This window comes from Taudactylus pleione, unplaced genomic scaffold (assembly GCF_031769625.1).
Source record: "Taudactylus pleione unplaced genomic scaffold, aTauple2 ptg000381l, whole genome shotgun sequence".
Taxonomy (NCBI): Eukaryota; Metazoa; Chordata; class Amphibia; order Anura; family Myobatrachidae; genus Taudactylus; species Taudactylus pleione.
The window spans coordinates 2,868,499-2,884,025 of record NW_028284782.1 but is presented as its reverse complement, the minus strand read 5'-3'; the positions used below and the strand labels follow the sequence as shown (position 1 = coordinate 2,884,025).

The following is a 15,527-nucleotide window of genomic DNA, read 5'->3' as shown; positions in this document are numbered from 1 at the left end:
TCCTGCGCTGAGAGAACAATCCAGTGCCCTAAGGAAGCATCCTGAGAGGCGAAGGTATCAAAGGCATAGAACCTTAGAAAGGTCTGGACAAAAGACCACGTGGCCACCTTACACAGCAGAACAGCCGAGGCGCCACGGTGAGCTGTCCACGAGGGACCCACAAACAGAGTAGAATGAGCATTACCAGAAGTTGTAAAATGCAGGTCTGCCTTCGTGTAAGCTTCTGAGATAGTCATACAAAGCCATCTAGCCAATGTTTGTTTGTTGGTTGGATATCCCTTCACGTGAAATCCATAGAGCACAAATAAGGAGTCTGATATCCTAAGGGAACTGGTACAGTCAACATAAACCCTGAGGGCGCGGACCACATCCAAGAAAGCCTCACCTGCCGAGTGGTCTGGTGATTGAAAGGCCGGTACTATAATCTCCTGATTTATATGGAAACTAGAAACAACTCTAGGAAGGAACTCGGGGCGAGTGAGAAACACCGCCCTGTCCTGGTGAAATATCAGAAAGGGTGAACGACAGGGGAGCGCTCCCAATTCTGACACCGTCCTGGCAGATGCAATAGCTAGAAGAAAAAGGGTCTTAGCTGTTCACCACTTAAGTTCCTTCGCATCTAGTGGATCAAGTGGAGGGCCCGAAGAACTACTGCCAAATCCCAAGTAGCCACTGGGGGGACAAAGGCAGGTTGAATCTGGAGGAAGGTGTGGATATATCCGGGAGCAGAACAATTCTACGTTGGAACCACACTGACAGTGCAGAGACATGCACTTTTAACGAGGCCAGGCGAAGGCAGAGGTCCAAACCGACTTGCAGGATTGCCAGGACTCTGGAAATCCGAAACACCCGAGGGTCATAACCTCTAGTACGACACCACCGGAAATATGTATGCCACGCTCTGTGGTAGATCTGAGCAGAGACTGGCTAATGCGCTCTGAGCATAGTTTGGACTACAGCGCTAGAGAAACCTTTGGATCTCAGGAAGGACGTCTCAAGAGCCACACCGTCAAAGACAAACGACCCAGATCCAGGTAAAGGTAAGGACCCTGAGACAACAGGTCCAGTCGTTGAGGTAGCCGGAACGGAGTGTCGGCGGAGAAACTCAGAAGATCTGAGTACCAATGACGTCTGGGCCAAGCTGGAGCCACAAGCAGGATAGTGCCTCAGTCTTGTTTGAACTTCCGAAGAACTCGAGGAAGAAAGGAGACTGGAGGGAAGAGGTACGCAAACTGGAAGGTCCACTTCACTGACAATGCATCTACAAAAGGTTGCCTCAGCATCTCTTGTTCTGGAACCGCACACAGGCAGTTTGGAATGTGTCGGTAGGCCATGAGGTCCACCTCTGGGAGACCCCAACTGTTCACTAGGAGTTGAAACACCTCTAGGTGAAGTGACCATTCCCTGGGATGCACGTCGTGATGGCCAAGAAAGTCTGCTTCCCAATTGAGAACTCCCGGAATGAATATTGCCGAAACGGCCGGGATGTGATCCCGGCCCATGTCAGAGTGTGGGACACTTCTGTTATTGCTGCCTGACATCGAGTACCCCCCTTGATGGTTGATGTAAGCCACTTCTGTGGCATTGTCGGACTGAACCTGTACAGGGTTTCCGTGAAGTATATGCTGGGCCAGGATGAGGGCCCTGTAGACAGCTCGAAGTTCCAATATGTTGATTGGCAGGGTTAATACGACCGATGTCCAACGGTCCTGAAAGGAGTACGGACCGGTCACTGCGCCCCAGCCCGAGACTGGCTTCCAGGATTACCCTGTCCGGGATCCAAAAGGGGCAACCCTTGGTTAGATGAGATGCCTGTAGCCACCAAGATAGAGACAGAGGCACCTCTGGAGAGCACCCTCGTCTGAGTTTTGATCCGATGGAGTAACCTGTTCCACCTGAAGAGGATTAACCTTTGCAAAGGCCTGGAATGGAACGGAGCATATTCCACCATGTCGAAGGTGGACACTATGGATCCCAGAACCTGCTGAGTGGATTGACACTCTGCGACTTGTGGAAACATCTGCACACTCGTAGTTGAAGTGTGGAGATCTTATCTTATGTCAGAAAGATTCTCTGATCTTGAGAATCCAGCAGGGCTCCCAGACGAATCATTCTCTGTGAGGGATTCAGGGAGGACTTTTTTCAGTTGATTAACCATTCTTGTTTGTGCAGGAAAGCTATGCAGATGGCGGCAAAGCACTTCTGGGTATCCTGCTAGGAGCAGGAGACCATACAGATATGGCAACAGTCGGACACCCTGACCATGTAGATGGGCCGCCATGATAGCCATAATTTTGGTAAACACCTGTGGAGCTGTTGATAGTCCAAAGGGCAGAGCCTGAAATTGGAAGTGTTGCTGTAGTATAGAACACCGGAGAGAACACTGATGTGAGGGCGCTATAGGTACCTGTAGGTACGCGTCCTGATTATCCAGGGATACCATGAAGTCCCCAGGCTCCACAGCTAGGATGATGGAGCGAAGGGTTTCCATCCTGAACCTGGGTACCCTGAGGAGTTTGTTCAAGATTTTGAGGTTGAGGATACGCCAATGAGACCCATTCTGGTTCTGAACCAGAAAGAGTACAACAACCACCAGTCCCTTGCTGAGATAGTGGGACTGGCACAATTACCACTGCTTGCAGCGAGGCCTGTATGGCTTTCTGGATTTGTAAGGCCTTGGTCAGGTCTGAAGGAGGGCCTGTGTAGAAAAACTGGTGGGGAGGCCGTCTGAGAAATGAGAGGGCATACCCGTGAGAGACCACTTCTCTTACCCAAGCATCCATGGTGGTTTGATACCAGCACTGGGCGAACTGAAGAAGTCGGCCTCCTACTCTGGGATCCCCCAGAGGGAGGCCCGTCCCATCAGGCTGAGGGTTTATCCTCGGGTTTTGAACAGGGTGTCTGGTGTTCCAAGGTCTGTTTGTTTCTGGGTTTTGCGGCCCTAGTGGAAACCGACTGCCTAGGAAAGGACTGACCTTTAGGCTTTTCGAGGCTTAGTAGAAGTAGTTACAACCTTGTCAAGCTCAGGGCCATACAAGATCTCCCCAATGTAGGGTAAGCCTTCTAGGCCTTTACTGGGATCCGCATCTGCCTTCCATGCGCGCAGCCACAGGGTGTGGCGGGCAGACACAGCCGCGACAGAAACTCTGGAGGTTAGGAGACAGGCATCCAATGTTACTGTTCCAATATATGAAGCTGTATCTTGAATGTGAGCAACAAAAGACATCTGATCCCTAGAAGCATCTAAGGGAAAAGAGTCTCCAAGTGCGTCAACCCAGCACTCTATACCTTTAGCCACTCATGCAATAGCAATGGTAGGACGGGCAACATCCTCTGAAAGAGAGTATCGATTTCAGTCAAGCTTCCATTTTCCTATCCTTAGGATCCTTCAAGGAAGTAACTGTAGGAATAGGCAACTTAGCACTTATTAAACGCGTAACATGTGAATCCACTTCAAGGGGAGTTTCCCATTTTGCACAATGAGCCACAGGAAAAAGGTCAGATGTTTTTGTTGAAACCTCCTACCAGGCGATAGCCAGGCTGCAGCCCTGTGTTCAGCTAGATGATCCAATAGAGAGAATTCTGCTGAAGGAACTATCTGTCGTCTAAACAGAGGGTGCTTGGATTTAGGGTCTGGCTCTTCACCTTCTTTTAATAAGATGGATATGACAGCTCTTACCAAAGCAAGAATATAAATTTTTGACCGACTCTCATCCTCCTCCAGAGGGGAGTCAGGGTTAGAGAGATCAGCATCTACTGCCTCCTCAGATGATAATTCAGAATCTGAGAGTGGCGTGGACTGTGATAATAACACAGGACACTAAGAGGGCTTACTGGGTAAGGGCTTCTCACCTTGCAACATGGTGTGAGCACAGGAGGCCTGTATCGCGTGAACCTATTGTGGACACCATAAAAGAAGGAATTACAGCATGCTGTGAAAACACCATAGGGGTATGAAAGCTGGAAAACAGCCAGGCGGTCCGCAATTTTTGTACAGGCGCTGGGTTGTCTGATGGGCCTGCAGAGTATATTACTACATAACCCATCTCAATCCTCCTCACTTAGAGCCTGCAGCACATAATTTGCCCTATAGCAGTATGGGTGCAGATGCCTGTTTGCTACTCTTGTCCTTTGCTAGACATAGCTGCAGAGTAATATTGCACACGATATGGGACTGGGTATAAAGCAACCACCCTGTATGTAGGATACTAGTAGGAATGCAATATACTGGTCCTGTCTTATGCTTGGGTAAGCTGCAGGAGCACGCAGCTCCTCCACATCCTCCTCACTGAAAACCGCAGTAGATAATCTGCAAGATTGCAACATAGGTACAGGAATGTGTCCATTACCCTTGTCAGACATGTCTGTCTGAAAATGACGCACAATAGCGCACTGTCTACATAGCAACCACGAGTATGTATAAATACTAACAGGGAGCAATATACTGGTCCTGTCTCATGCTTATGTAAGCTGCAGGAACCCTTTGCCAAAATATGGCACAGTGCAGTGTGTAGGAATTACAACGGTTTCTATATGTGCCTCCCACTTTTTAAGGGGCCAAAAGTAATGGGACTATCAACTCAAAAGCTATTTCATGGACAGGTGTGGGCTATTCCCTTATTATTTCATTATCAATTAAGCAGGTAAAAGGTCTGGAGTCGATTCTAGGTGTGACATTTGCATTTGGAATCAGTTGCTCTCAATATGAGATCCAAAGAGCTGTCACCATCAGTGAAGCAAGCCATCATTAGGCTGAAAAATCAAAACAAACCCATCAGAGAGACAGCAAAAACATTAGGTGTGGCCAAATCAACTGTTGGGAACATTCTTAAAAAGAAAGAATGCACCGTAGAGCTCAGCAACACCAAAAGATCCGGAAGACCACGGAAAACAACTGTGGTGGATGACAGAAGAATTATTTCCCTGGTGAAGAAAAACCCCTTCACAACAGTTGGCCAAATCAAGAACACTCTCCAGGAGGTAGGTGTATATGTGTCAAAGTCAACAATCAAGAGAAGACATCACAAGAGTGAATATAGAGGGTTCACCACAAGATGTAAACCATTGGTGAGCCTCAAAAACAGGAAGACCAGATTAGAGTTTGCCAAACAACATGTAAAAAAGCCATTACAGTTCTGGAACAACATCCTATGGACAGATGAGACAAAGATCAACTTGTACCAGAGTGATGGGAAGAGAAGAGTATGGAGAAGGAAAGGAACTGCTCATGATCCAAAACATACCACCTCATCAGTGAAGCATGGTGGTGGTAGTGTCATGGCGTGGGCATGTATGGCTGCCAATGGAACTGGTTCCCTTGTATTTATTGATGATGTGACTGCTGACAAAAGCAGCAGAATGAATGCTGAAGTGTTTCGGGCAATATTATATGCTCATATTCAGTCAAATGCTTCAGAACTCATTGGACGGCGCTTCACAGTGCAGATGGACAATGACCCGAAGCATACTGCAAAAGCAACCAAAGAGTTTTTAAGGCTAAAAAGTGGAATGTTATGCAATGGCCAAGTCAATCCCCTGACCTGAATCTGATTGAGCATGCATTTCACTTGATGAAGACAAAACTGAAGGAGAAATGCCCCAAGAAAAAGCAGGAACTGAAGACATTTGCAGTAGAGGCATGGCAGAGCATCAGCAGGGATGAAACCCAGCGTCTGGTGACGTCTATGCGTTCCAGACTTCAGGCTGTAATTGCCTGCAAAGGATTTGCAACAAAGTATTAAAAAGTGAGTTAGATTTAGGATTGTTTAGTTTGTCCCATTACTTTTGGCCCCTTAAAAAGTGGGAGGCACATATAGAAACCGTTGTAAATCCTACACAGTTCACCGGATTTGGATGTAATTACCCTCAAATTAAATCTGAAAGCCTGCAGTTAAAGCACATCTTGTTTGTTACATTTCAAAACCATTGTGGTGGTGCATAGAGGCCAAAATATGAAAATTCTATCAATGTCCCAATATTTCTGCATGTGTGTCATATATATATATATATATATATTCAAGCAAGGGATGGCACTCCGGGACTTGTACAGCAATGTGCCAACCCCTCATTTTTTAAGTAAAAGACCTGGATGCTATAGATGCATCAACTGTACGACCTGTGGATACTTAGAAGTTGGAAATTCGTTTACACATCCCCATTCAGGCAAACGTTATTCCATTCGACATGTTCTCACATGTACCTCTCGGTTTGTTATCTATTTCATTCAATGTCCATGTGGCTTACTTTATGCGGGGAAAACCACTCGCCAGTTCAAGGAGAGGATGGCCCTTCACCGTTCTGCGATCAGAGCAGCACTTGACGGCAAAGAACAGGACCAACCGGTGGCCCGTCACTTTAGAGAATGTCGTCCTGGACTTGCCACCCTCAAATACAAGCTAATTGATTGCATTCCTGCTTCCATCAGAGGTGGTGACAGGAATAAAGCCCTGTTACGTCTAGAGGCCAAATGGATTCACACTTTGAACACCATGACTCCCTTCGGTCTCAATGAATCTCTTTCATTAACTTGTTGTTTGTGATAACATGTTGTGTATGACTAGTTAGTAGAAGAAGCACGGGTTGCTCAGGTGCCCTACAGTTGTCAATATATGAGAATATCAATAACATCTGTTGGCAGATTGCATACATTGTTTTATTGATTTCCTTAACACACAGTCTTAGAATTTTTGTTTATTTGTTTTACTCTCCACAGATATGTTCCTTGGTTAGGAGCCATAGTTTCATCCTCACATAGCTCCCTTGTTCGTGGGGACATCGTGTTGGATCCCTGGCTGTGGTCCAGGTAGGTTACGATTTATTCTATATTCCTTCAGTTGTTAATTTATTTGTATTACTAATATTTACATATGTGATGATTTGTTTTTTCCTTTTGCATCATATGTGTATCTGCTGGCTGCTCTGTTATTAATCGTGCAGCTTGCGATACCACACTGTGTTGTTTACTTGGTTGTAATGGGCAGTCCCCGGCTACTCCAGACGTCACTAGAGGGCGCCGTTGTGCGCCTGACGTCACTGGGTCCGGCGACGGCAGCGTGCAGCCTTGTGAGCTGGTGGTGGGAGTTAACATGGGTGTTATTTAAGGTAAGAAGTTTGTTTGTTCTGTTATGCCTGATGACGGTTTGTTATTAAAACCGAAACGTTGCTGTAGCATCGACTCTCATTGCTGTACAAGTCCCAGAGTGCCATCCCTTGCTTGAACCAATCTAATTTTTTTTGGCTGGAGCACCTGGGCCTGTTGTTTTTGGTATGGTGAGTGCCGGATTTATGCGGTTGTTATGCACATATATATATATATATATATATATATATATATATATATATATATATATATATATATATATATATATATATACATACATACATATATACACACACACACACAGTCCAGTCCAGTTCCGCACTCACATCTGCTTAAATGTAATTCAGCATAAGGCTACACACCAGCTGTGTGGTCTGATTCTCCTCACACTCCAGCATACATAGAAAAAAATAATACATGGCGCTCACCAATTAACAACTTAACACATTTTAATAGTCAAATATAAAGGCATCGTGGATCCCGATGGGACTGATGCCTTTATATTTGATTGTTCCTGGTTCCTGTGATGACTTGTTGCAATGCTTGAAAAAGGTCTTTGTATTGACCGAAACGTCGCGCTGTGGACACTGCCTCAGTGACTTTATGGTGACTATTACATTGTGTTAAGCTGCATCTTGCAAAATTGGTGAGTGCATTCTATTCTATTATAATATAATATATATAAATAAAATCACCAACCAGGTTCAGCACACTCCTTCCCTCAGAAAACAACTGCCGCGGTACCAGCTGCAAATAGTAATATAGTCCACCAGGCGCTGCACTCAACAGTCTTAGAAATAAAACTTCCTTCACAAGGTCATAGCTGCAACGTTTCGGGCTTTATTGCCCGCAATAAAGCCCGAAACGTTGCAGCTATGACCTTGTGAAGGAAGTTTTATTTCTAAGACCGTTGAGTGCAGCGCCTGGTGGACTATATATTATATATCTCAGAGGTCAGGTATGAACCACCGTAACACCTGTTTTAGGGCTAGCACAAGTCACATACGATACAGGAAAGATGCTGCAAAGCGGCGCTATACTCAACTACACAGACGCAGTGTCTGGTAGGAAATAGCATTACATACGCTGACCCTAGGGAGAGGTATGCAGGGGGACCGGACCACGTTGTCCTGATAGAACTGCGACTGTACCAGAGAAAATGGTAGCCGGAGAGCTCAGAGGGGGCGTGTCCAGAGGAGGAGAGCAACTCAGGGAAGGCAGACCACAGTGGGAAGGCGCGCTGAGCTGAGGGAAGAAGCCGGTTGAACAGGGAAGCCGTCTCCCCTGGCCGGTTGATAACCCCTGGGACGCTGGTCTCCCGCACCAATAATTCTGTGGTGGTCCAGTGGAACGCGATGGCCGGAGCCTGCGTCCACACCCAGCACCTCCGGTCTGTCCCCTGAGACCGGAGGTATTGACTGCCATAACATGCGGGTCACCGCGAGCGCCGACCCACCTTAGCTGTCCCCTGATGTCCGGGTGCAGTCTGGGTCCTCTTGGGGGCCCTGACTAGCGCTGATCCCCAGAACGCCCGCGAGATCCCCAGATCAGTACTGGCGTCGCGGCACCGGAGGGGTGAGAGAGCTGCAGCGCAGACGTCCCATGGACGGTCTGCTGCTGCCCGCTCTAGTATAAAACTAAATAAATTACGCTTTAGGATCGGTCTAAATAGCCCCCCCCCTGCGAAATAGTGACCAGACTTCAGCCGGGAACAAACGAATCTGAGGTGCATCTGGCTCGGGGGCGGGGTATAGGGAGAGTGGACCCAGTGCATCCTGGGAGTTAAAGCTTTAACTGTGTGGTGCCCAGATTGGTTCCCATCACCTACACCCCTAAGGTCTCCCTGTGGAGCCTATGGACCCTGAAGAAGAAATACAGATATGTCCTTTTACACCTAGTCTCTTTATGCCATGCGGTGCTAGAAAACTGATGCAAGTGAGCTGCGTTAAGCGGTGTAGCGCAGCGACTTTCTTTAAATTTGCATCTTATTCACTCGGGAGACGCACCACAACATCACTCAATCTGTACCAGAGACGCTGGGCTGCGAGTTTAACCGCAAAGGAATTAGTTTCTAAATATGTACAAGACATATGAGAGAATGCCACGGCCGCTGCGTAATAGCACTTCGTATGAAGATTCGAAGTGTCGCATATCAAATTTTTCAGTGACGTCTTGTTTTTGTCACAATGCATTGCGATTAAGTTTCACTTTCAAGCGAAAAAGACGCTCAACCCAGAGTCGCACAGGACCTGGCACTCCGTAAAGGGGTGTATGGCGTGACTGCGGCAATAGTGTAATGAGGACACATCTGTATCTGGGAGACAAAGACATTTCCACCATTCCACCCTCCGAGATAAAACTAATTCAACTTGAAGGATGTTTCTGGTGGAATACTTATTAACAAACATAAGAGTACAGAGGGGATCTAGGGAATACTATTTATTTATTCAGCTATACAGATGTGTCCTCATACATCTAGCCTCAATACGCCACGCAGTACCACTTGCCTGGTGTAAGTGAGCCACCGGGACTGAGGCTTTACAGCAATACATGGGATAACATAGGAATACTATTTATTTAGTCACAGTTATACAGATGTGTCCTCATACATCTATGCTCACTATGCCACACTGCGCCACTTCCCTGGTGTAAGTAAGCCATCAGGACCTGGGCAACTCTGATAGTGTCTGCTTTTTTTGCCGATAATGAGTCTAAGTGGCAATGTGATGTGGCTAAGACGCGCCAGCAGACTACGCTGATTACTTTGATATGCGACACTTGTATATCTGTGTGCACCAGAGTCTGTATACTCAACAGCACTTGGAATGAAAAAAGCTGCGACCGCTACATTGTAGCACTTCGTACACAGATTCAGAGACTCATTCGCACACTGAAATACAAGGGTCACATATCAAATTAATCAGCACAGTCTGCTCATGCGTACTAGTCACAACGCATAGACACAAAAGCTGAGTAAGCTAAGAGAAGGGCTAAGTACAAGCCAGTTGCGTTATTCATGTTCAAGAAAATGTAGAAGGTTTGCCTATTTGCAGAAAATTGGATGCATTAGTAATCTGTATTGATAATGGCTGGAAAACGTAAGTTTTGACTACTAAACACAGAAATGTATTGTACTAGAATATTAAAAGCAGAAACATAAGATTAAAATGGAGGAAGGTCTTAGCCTTCATTCTGATGCATGTTGCTTTTGCATTACAAAATGGAAGGGTTTGAATTACACAAATATTATATACTCCAACCACAATACAGGTTGAGTCTCCCATATCCAAAAGGGTGTGATATGTATTACTGCCGGCCGACAGCGGCTGCCCGACAAAGGAGAAAATCCTGATCGTCCTAAATGTAAGTATAAACTAATCTAATTCTACCCCCTAACCCTACTTCAGGGTGCCTAACCCTAACCTCCCCCTCCCTGTGCCTAACCTTAAACCCCCCCTCTAAGTGCCTAAACTTAACCTCCCCTTCCCCGCTGCCTAAACATTAAGTCCCCCGGGGAGGTGCCTAACCCTAACCCTCCCTCCCCCTAGTCTAACCCTTACCTCCCGGGGGGTGCCTAACCCTAAGTTCCCCCCGGGAGCCCTAAACCTAACCCTCCCCCCCCCGCGCGGCTGTCCACTGCGGCGCCCGGCATCCGCTCGATCGGGATGCCGGGCGCCGGTCTCCCAACGTCGGTCAACTGGCAGGTGTCTAGATTTAGATGCCTGTTATTCGTCCCTAGTCAGGATTACAGTGTCTGGAAGCCGGCGGTTGGCATTTAGACCGTTGGCTTCCGGACAACATCCCATTCAAAATGCTTGGGACCAGGGGTATTTTGGATATTGGAATATTCCGGATTTCGGAATATTTGGATATGATAGACTCAATGTGTATTATTGTATTAGGGGTGCAACATTCTGCTTTCTCAAACTGCCACATACTTATTTTGAAGATCAAATATCCGCTGGCATTCTTCCTTATATCTCTCCTGATGTTCTGCAACTGAGAAGCGAGAACCTCTGGCAAATTTGCTCATTGGTCCCTCACCGGACCGAGCCTGTTCTGTGGACATTGTTCTCACTACATCAATCACCTCCCAGCGGGACAACTTCTTGATCTGAAAACAGGAGAGTAGTCAGATTTATTGACTGATTTATCATCTATTACGTGTGAAGGGTAATTAGTCCTATGCACAAAGATGAGATTTAAGAAGCGCTCATGGAAAAAAAAAAAAAAAAAACTCATCCACATGGTCTTCTTTTCCAATTCATGAGTAAATACTTTACACAAGAAAAGTCTTCATTGTACATATGTATTCTTCAGCAGGAATACGACACAGATGGGCCTCCTACAGTTTAATCTACACTCATTTAGCATCTAGTAATAGGATTGTTGATAGATCAGACAGATATATTAGCGCGTGCCCAACAGGTCCTTGACTTCTAGCAGGACTGTAGTGTATTTGGTCTTACAGGAGGATACATGGAACAGTCACTATTCGGGTTACATTCTCACCTCTTCCTCTGGCACTCCAAATTTTCGCAGAAGCTGTTTGGCATTCTTCAAGGAAAGTCTGCGCAAATCTGCATCAGTTCCAGTCACAGTCTTTTTCACCGGCTGGGGCTCTTTATCATCTTGCTAACAGTGGAAAAACAATATATAACTAACAAACTCCACCTTATTAGCAAAGACCATATGCATTCAGTTCAGATCACTGTTAATACCAATACATGCATTAATTTACAAAGAAAAACACATTTTGTATAACAGCTTTTGAATGTGTTGAATTATGAATAATCATTAGGACAAGCAAACAACATGGCTACTCCTAGTAGACCTGCACATATCGGTTATACAAAATGTCAGAAATAAACAAATGCCATCGATGAGTGAGATGTATGTGATTTTTTTAAATTCTCTAGATTCAAAATAAAAATCTGCTACATTTTACATTCACAAACTGATCTGTATACTTTGGGGAGCTTAGAGTAGTCAAGGACTTTTGAGAGGGGACATAATCATTGTAAAGAGATTTCTTCTTCATGTACCTGACGCCCTATCTGCACATCAATCGATACATAAATATTAGTGAATGTTACCAAAAGGCCCAAATTTTAGAAGTGCTCAAACGGTGGAAAAGATCTTAAACGCATACACACTACACGATTAGTGTATGCGGCGATATAGTCATCGGCGGGCCTGACGGCATCGGCAAGCGTACACACACTTGCCGATGCCTACCAGCGACGGACGACGGTGGGGGGTTTGAGCGGGGCCATGCTGCATTCAGCAGCATGCCATCGCTCACGATAACCCCAGATTGGGCTGCATGTACAGCCGACAAGGGTTATCGTAAACGACCAGCAGGAGCGCGCTTCGTTTTTAGCATACACACTAGCCAATCTTTAGAACGATTGAACTATATAGTTATCGCTCAATCGTTCAAAATATTGACTAGTGTGTATGTGGTTTTAAATATGTCTAGACCACAGGTTCTCAAACTCGGTCCTCAGGACCCCAAAAGGTGCATGTGTTCCAGGTCACCTCATAGAATCATAAGTTAAATAATGAACTCCACCTGTGGATCGTTTAAAATGTGTCAGTGAGTAATGAGTACGCTTGTGCTCCTGCTGGGTGACCTGGGAAATGTGAACTGTGTGGGGTCCTGAGGACAGAGTTTGAGAACCATTGGTCTAGACCAGAGGTTCCCAAACTTTTTTGAATCACAGCGTCCTATAGTATCAGCAATGTTTTCACGGCACACCTAAGCTAAACGTTTGTATTGAGAAATTCCGAAAAAAATGTAGTAAATTGTGCTTACCTGTCGTCCTTAGGTGAAGTTATGTGGTGGTGGACAGGTTTGCACTTTTGTTTGTCCACATATTTACATTACATTGACCATAAATAATTTGATTTGGTGCTGGACCACCAACCTGAGGCACCCCTGCAAGTGTCCCAAGGCACCCCAGGGTGCCACGGCGCACAGTTTGGGAACCACTGGTCTAGACTATGCTCCAGCCGACCAGACCAACTTTGTTGGGAAAAGTGCTTTTCTAGGCAAACTACTACAGAAATAAAACAATCAATTGTACGATTCTGACATTAGTATGGCTGAGACAGTGATTTAGAAGCAAAATAGGAAAAGAAAAGATTAATAAAGTGATCGTAAAGCAGGACTTTCACGTGACAGTATCACTCTGCAAACCATATGCAATCTTGGAGAAAGTCATACAAAAGGGTCAATTCAACTGCAAGACAAAATGCAGGCGATCCGTGTATATTTGCAATATACAGTACTCCTGCCATCACTGCAAAAGCGCTGAATTTTGTGCGCACCTATATAGGAGCAAACGAAAACCTGCGCTGTAGAAAGGTGTTCCGCACATAAATGACCCGACCCTAAAGTATTTACATTGGGCAGTTCCCAAAATCTATGCATGGGTAGAATGAACAGGCAGGCACATTTGCTGTACGCTGGAATTTCATGTGTTTAGTAAATAACCATTATCAATTCACTGTGAAAAGCACTCACTAACCTTCTGTTGTGTCGGCTTGTTAGGAATCTTGACGTAAGAGAAACCTTCTCCACACCCCGTGGGGTCAGCAACCCCAGTCACCTCCAGCAGACACTTCCCTTTCATTGCAGCAATAAATGCTCTTGTAGTGTTCCAAGGGGCAGTCCTCACCTGTGTGAATTTAGAATAACTTATCATACAGTATAAGAACTCAACCAAAGCAAAGAGAGAACCTCCTCACTCCCATGTTTTACCTCATCATCTATCTTCATCTGAAAGTCTTCCTCATTCTCTTCTTCTGGGGCAAAAAATGATTTTTCTCCATAGCCAGCATCCTGTAAGAAATGTGAAGACATTGTAATGCAGTGTGCTACTATACACCTAAAATGGAGTTCAAAACCTTTGATAGATTGACCTTTAATCGTTGTTCCGCTGCAATCATACTGTAATATGCACAGCACTGCTCAGGAGACACCATTGCACGAATCTCTTCTTCCGTTGGTAAACGGAAATCTGGCTTCAACACCCACCAATTAGAGTCCATTCCTAGGATAAAGGGAATTAATAACTTTTTATTTTCAACAAGGCATAGAAACCCTGCAGCTCTGATCTTAATCTACATCTTTTGGGATGTTTTAAAAGTTACAATGAGCTGAACGTCAACATCACCAATTTTGTTCGCAACAAATATGTTCAAAGAGCTCTTTTTAACCTGTTCTTTTAAAATCAGCACAGAGCTTAAGCCTCTTTCTGATGCTGCTTTCTGAATGGGAAGGGAAAGCCTTTTTAATATCCTCCATACGAATCCGGCGGGGTTTGTCCTTGCTTTTCCAAAAGAGCCGGTATATGAATACCTGCAGACAGATTATTAGATTGGTAACTTCTTCATGTTTGCACAAATAATATTTAGTACAGGCACAGTGCAAAATCACATCATATTCTTAGGTATAAACCACGCACCTGCAGGAAGTCACGGATATGGGTGTTCGCACGTTTAGAGTTGGGACCAGGAACTTCAAAAAGTGGACACTGCTGCCCAACCACAAAGATATCCACTAAATCACGAATGTAATAGGCTTGACGAGTACGAATGATCAGGAAATCTGTATCAGGCATCTTGTGCAAGTAGATCGGCGATCTGAACAAATTATTTTCAAATGCCTAAGAACACAAAATAGATCGTCACAGCAAGTTCAGAAATCGATAACCTGAAATCTTTATTTTGGTCTTCACTTACCTGTAGTAGCTGCCCTGGGTGCAGAGAGCCGAGGAATGGTGACGTGTGACAATACACAGTCTCTCCATATTTGCAGTCCGGTGCTCCAGGGTCCTTTCCTGGTTTCTAGGTGTGTAATAAACCATCGCACAACAGGTTACATGACACTAACTGTCTACTGCATATCACTGAACATCCAGAGAAATAGAAAAATTTATTCTTACCCTTTTGTAATAGTTTTTTATTTTGGTGGCCATGCCAACTTGCATCATTAAGGGCGGATTTTCTTCACTGTACTCAGCCAGAATGAGGTCACCATCTTTACCAGTGAGATCTTGTGAGGTACGCATGAAAAACATCTCTCCCCCTCCAGAGGCTTGCCGCTCCTGCTCTCTCATCTGATGCACACATACAAAAGATTAAGAGGACATTAACAACATACATCCTGAACAAAATGTATAAGAAGAACCTAAGTGAATATCCACAATGTGTTGTGGACAGTGGCAGGACTACTCTGCAATCTAGGTAGAAGTTAGTCTGTCAAGGCTTTAATGTAAATGTTTGCAACACCTTATAATAGAAGAGGGCAGGGATTTCAAATTCTGTAGTAAGCCATAGTAAAGGCAGATGCTCACCATATCCTAGGCCTATCTAACTGCCAGGTTGGTTACTGTATTTCCTGCATGGAACAGATACCATC

At 45.2% G+C, this 15,527-nt stretch overlaps 1 protein-coding gene across 2 annotated transcripts in view; it reads right to left on the bottom strand.

The window, feature by feature from the left end:
- Window positions 1-15,527, bottom strand: part of TAF1 (TATA-box binding protein associated factor 1) — a 124,373-nt gene that overhangs the window by 37,157 nt on the left and 71,689 nt on the right. For both annotated transcript variants that reach the window (XM_088445545.1, XM_088445546.1), the window contains exons 14-22: window positions 15,052-15,225; window positions 14,849-14,953; window positions 14,572-14,772; window positions 14,324-14,465; window positions 14,027-14,157; window positions 13,866-13,946; window positions 13,633-13,782; window positions 11,612-11,734; window positions 11,038-11,213 (exon numbers count right to left, since the gene is read on the bottom strand). In XM_088445545.1, coding sequence (XP_088301671.1) covers window positions 11,038-11,213; window positions 11,612-11,734; window positions 13,633-13,782; window positions 13,866-13,946; window positions 14,027-14,157; window positions 14,324-14,465; window positions 14,572-14,772; window positions 14,849-14,953; window positions 15,052-15,225 — 1,283 coding nt within the window. The remainder of the gene's footprint in view (window positions 1-11,037; window positions 11,214-11,611; window positions 11,735-13,632; window positions 13,783-13,865; window positions 13,947-14,026; window positions 14,158-14,323; window positions 14,466-14,571; window positions 14,773-14,848; window positions 14,954-15,051; window positions 15,226-15,527) is intronic.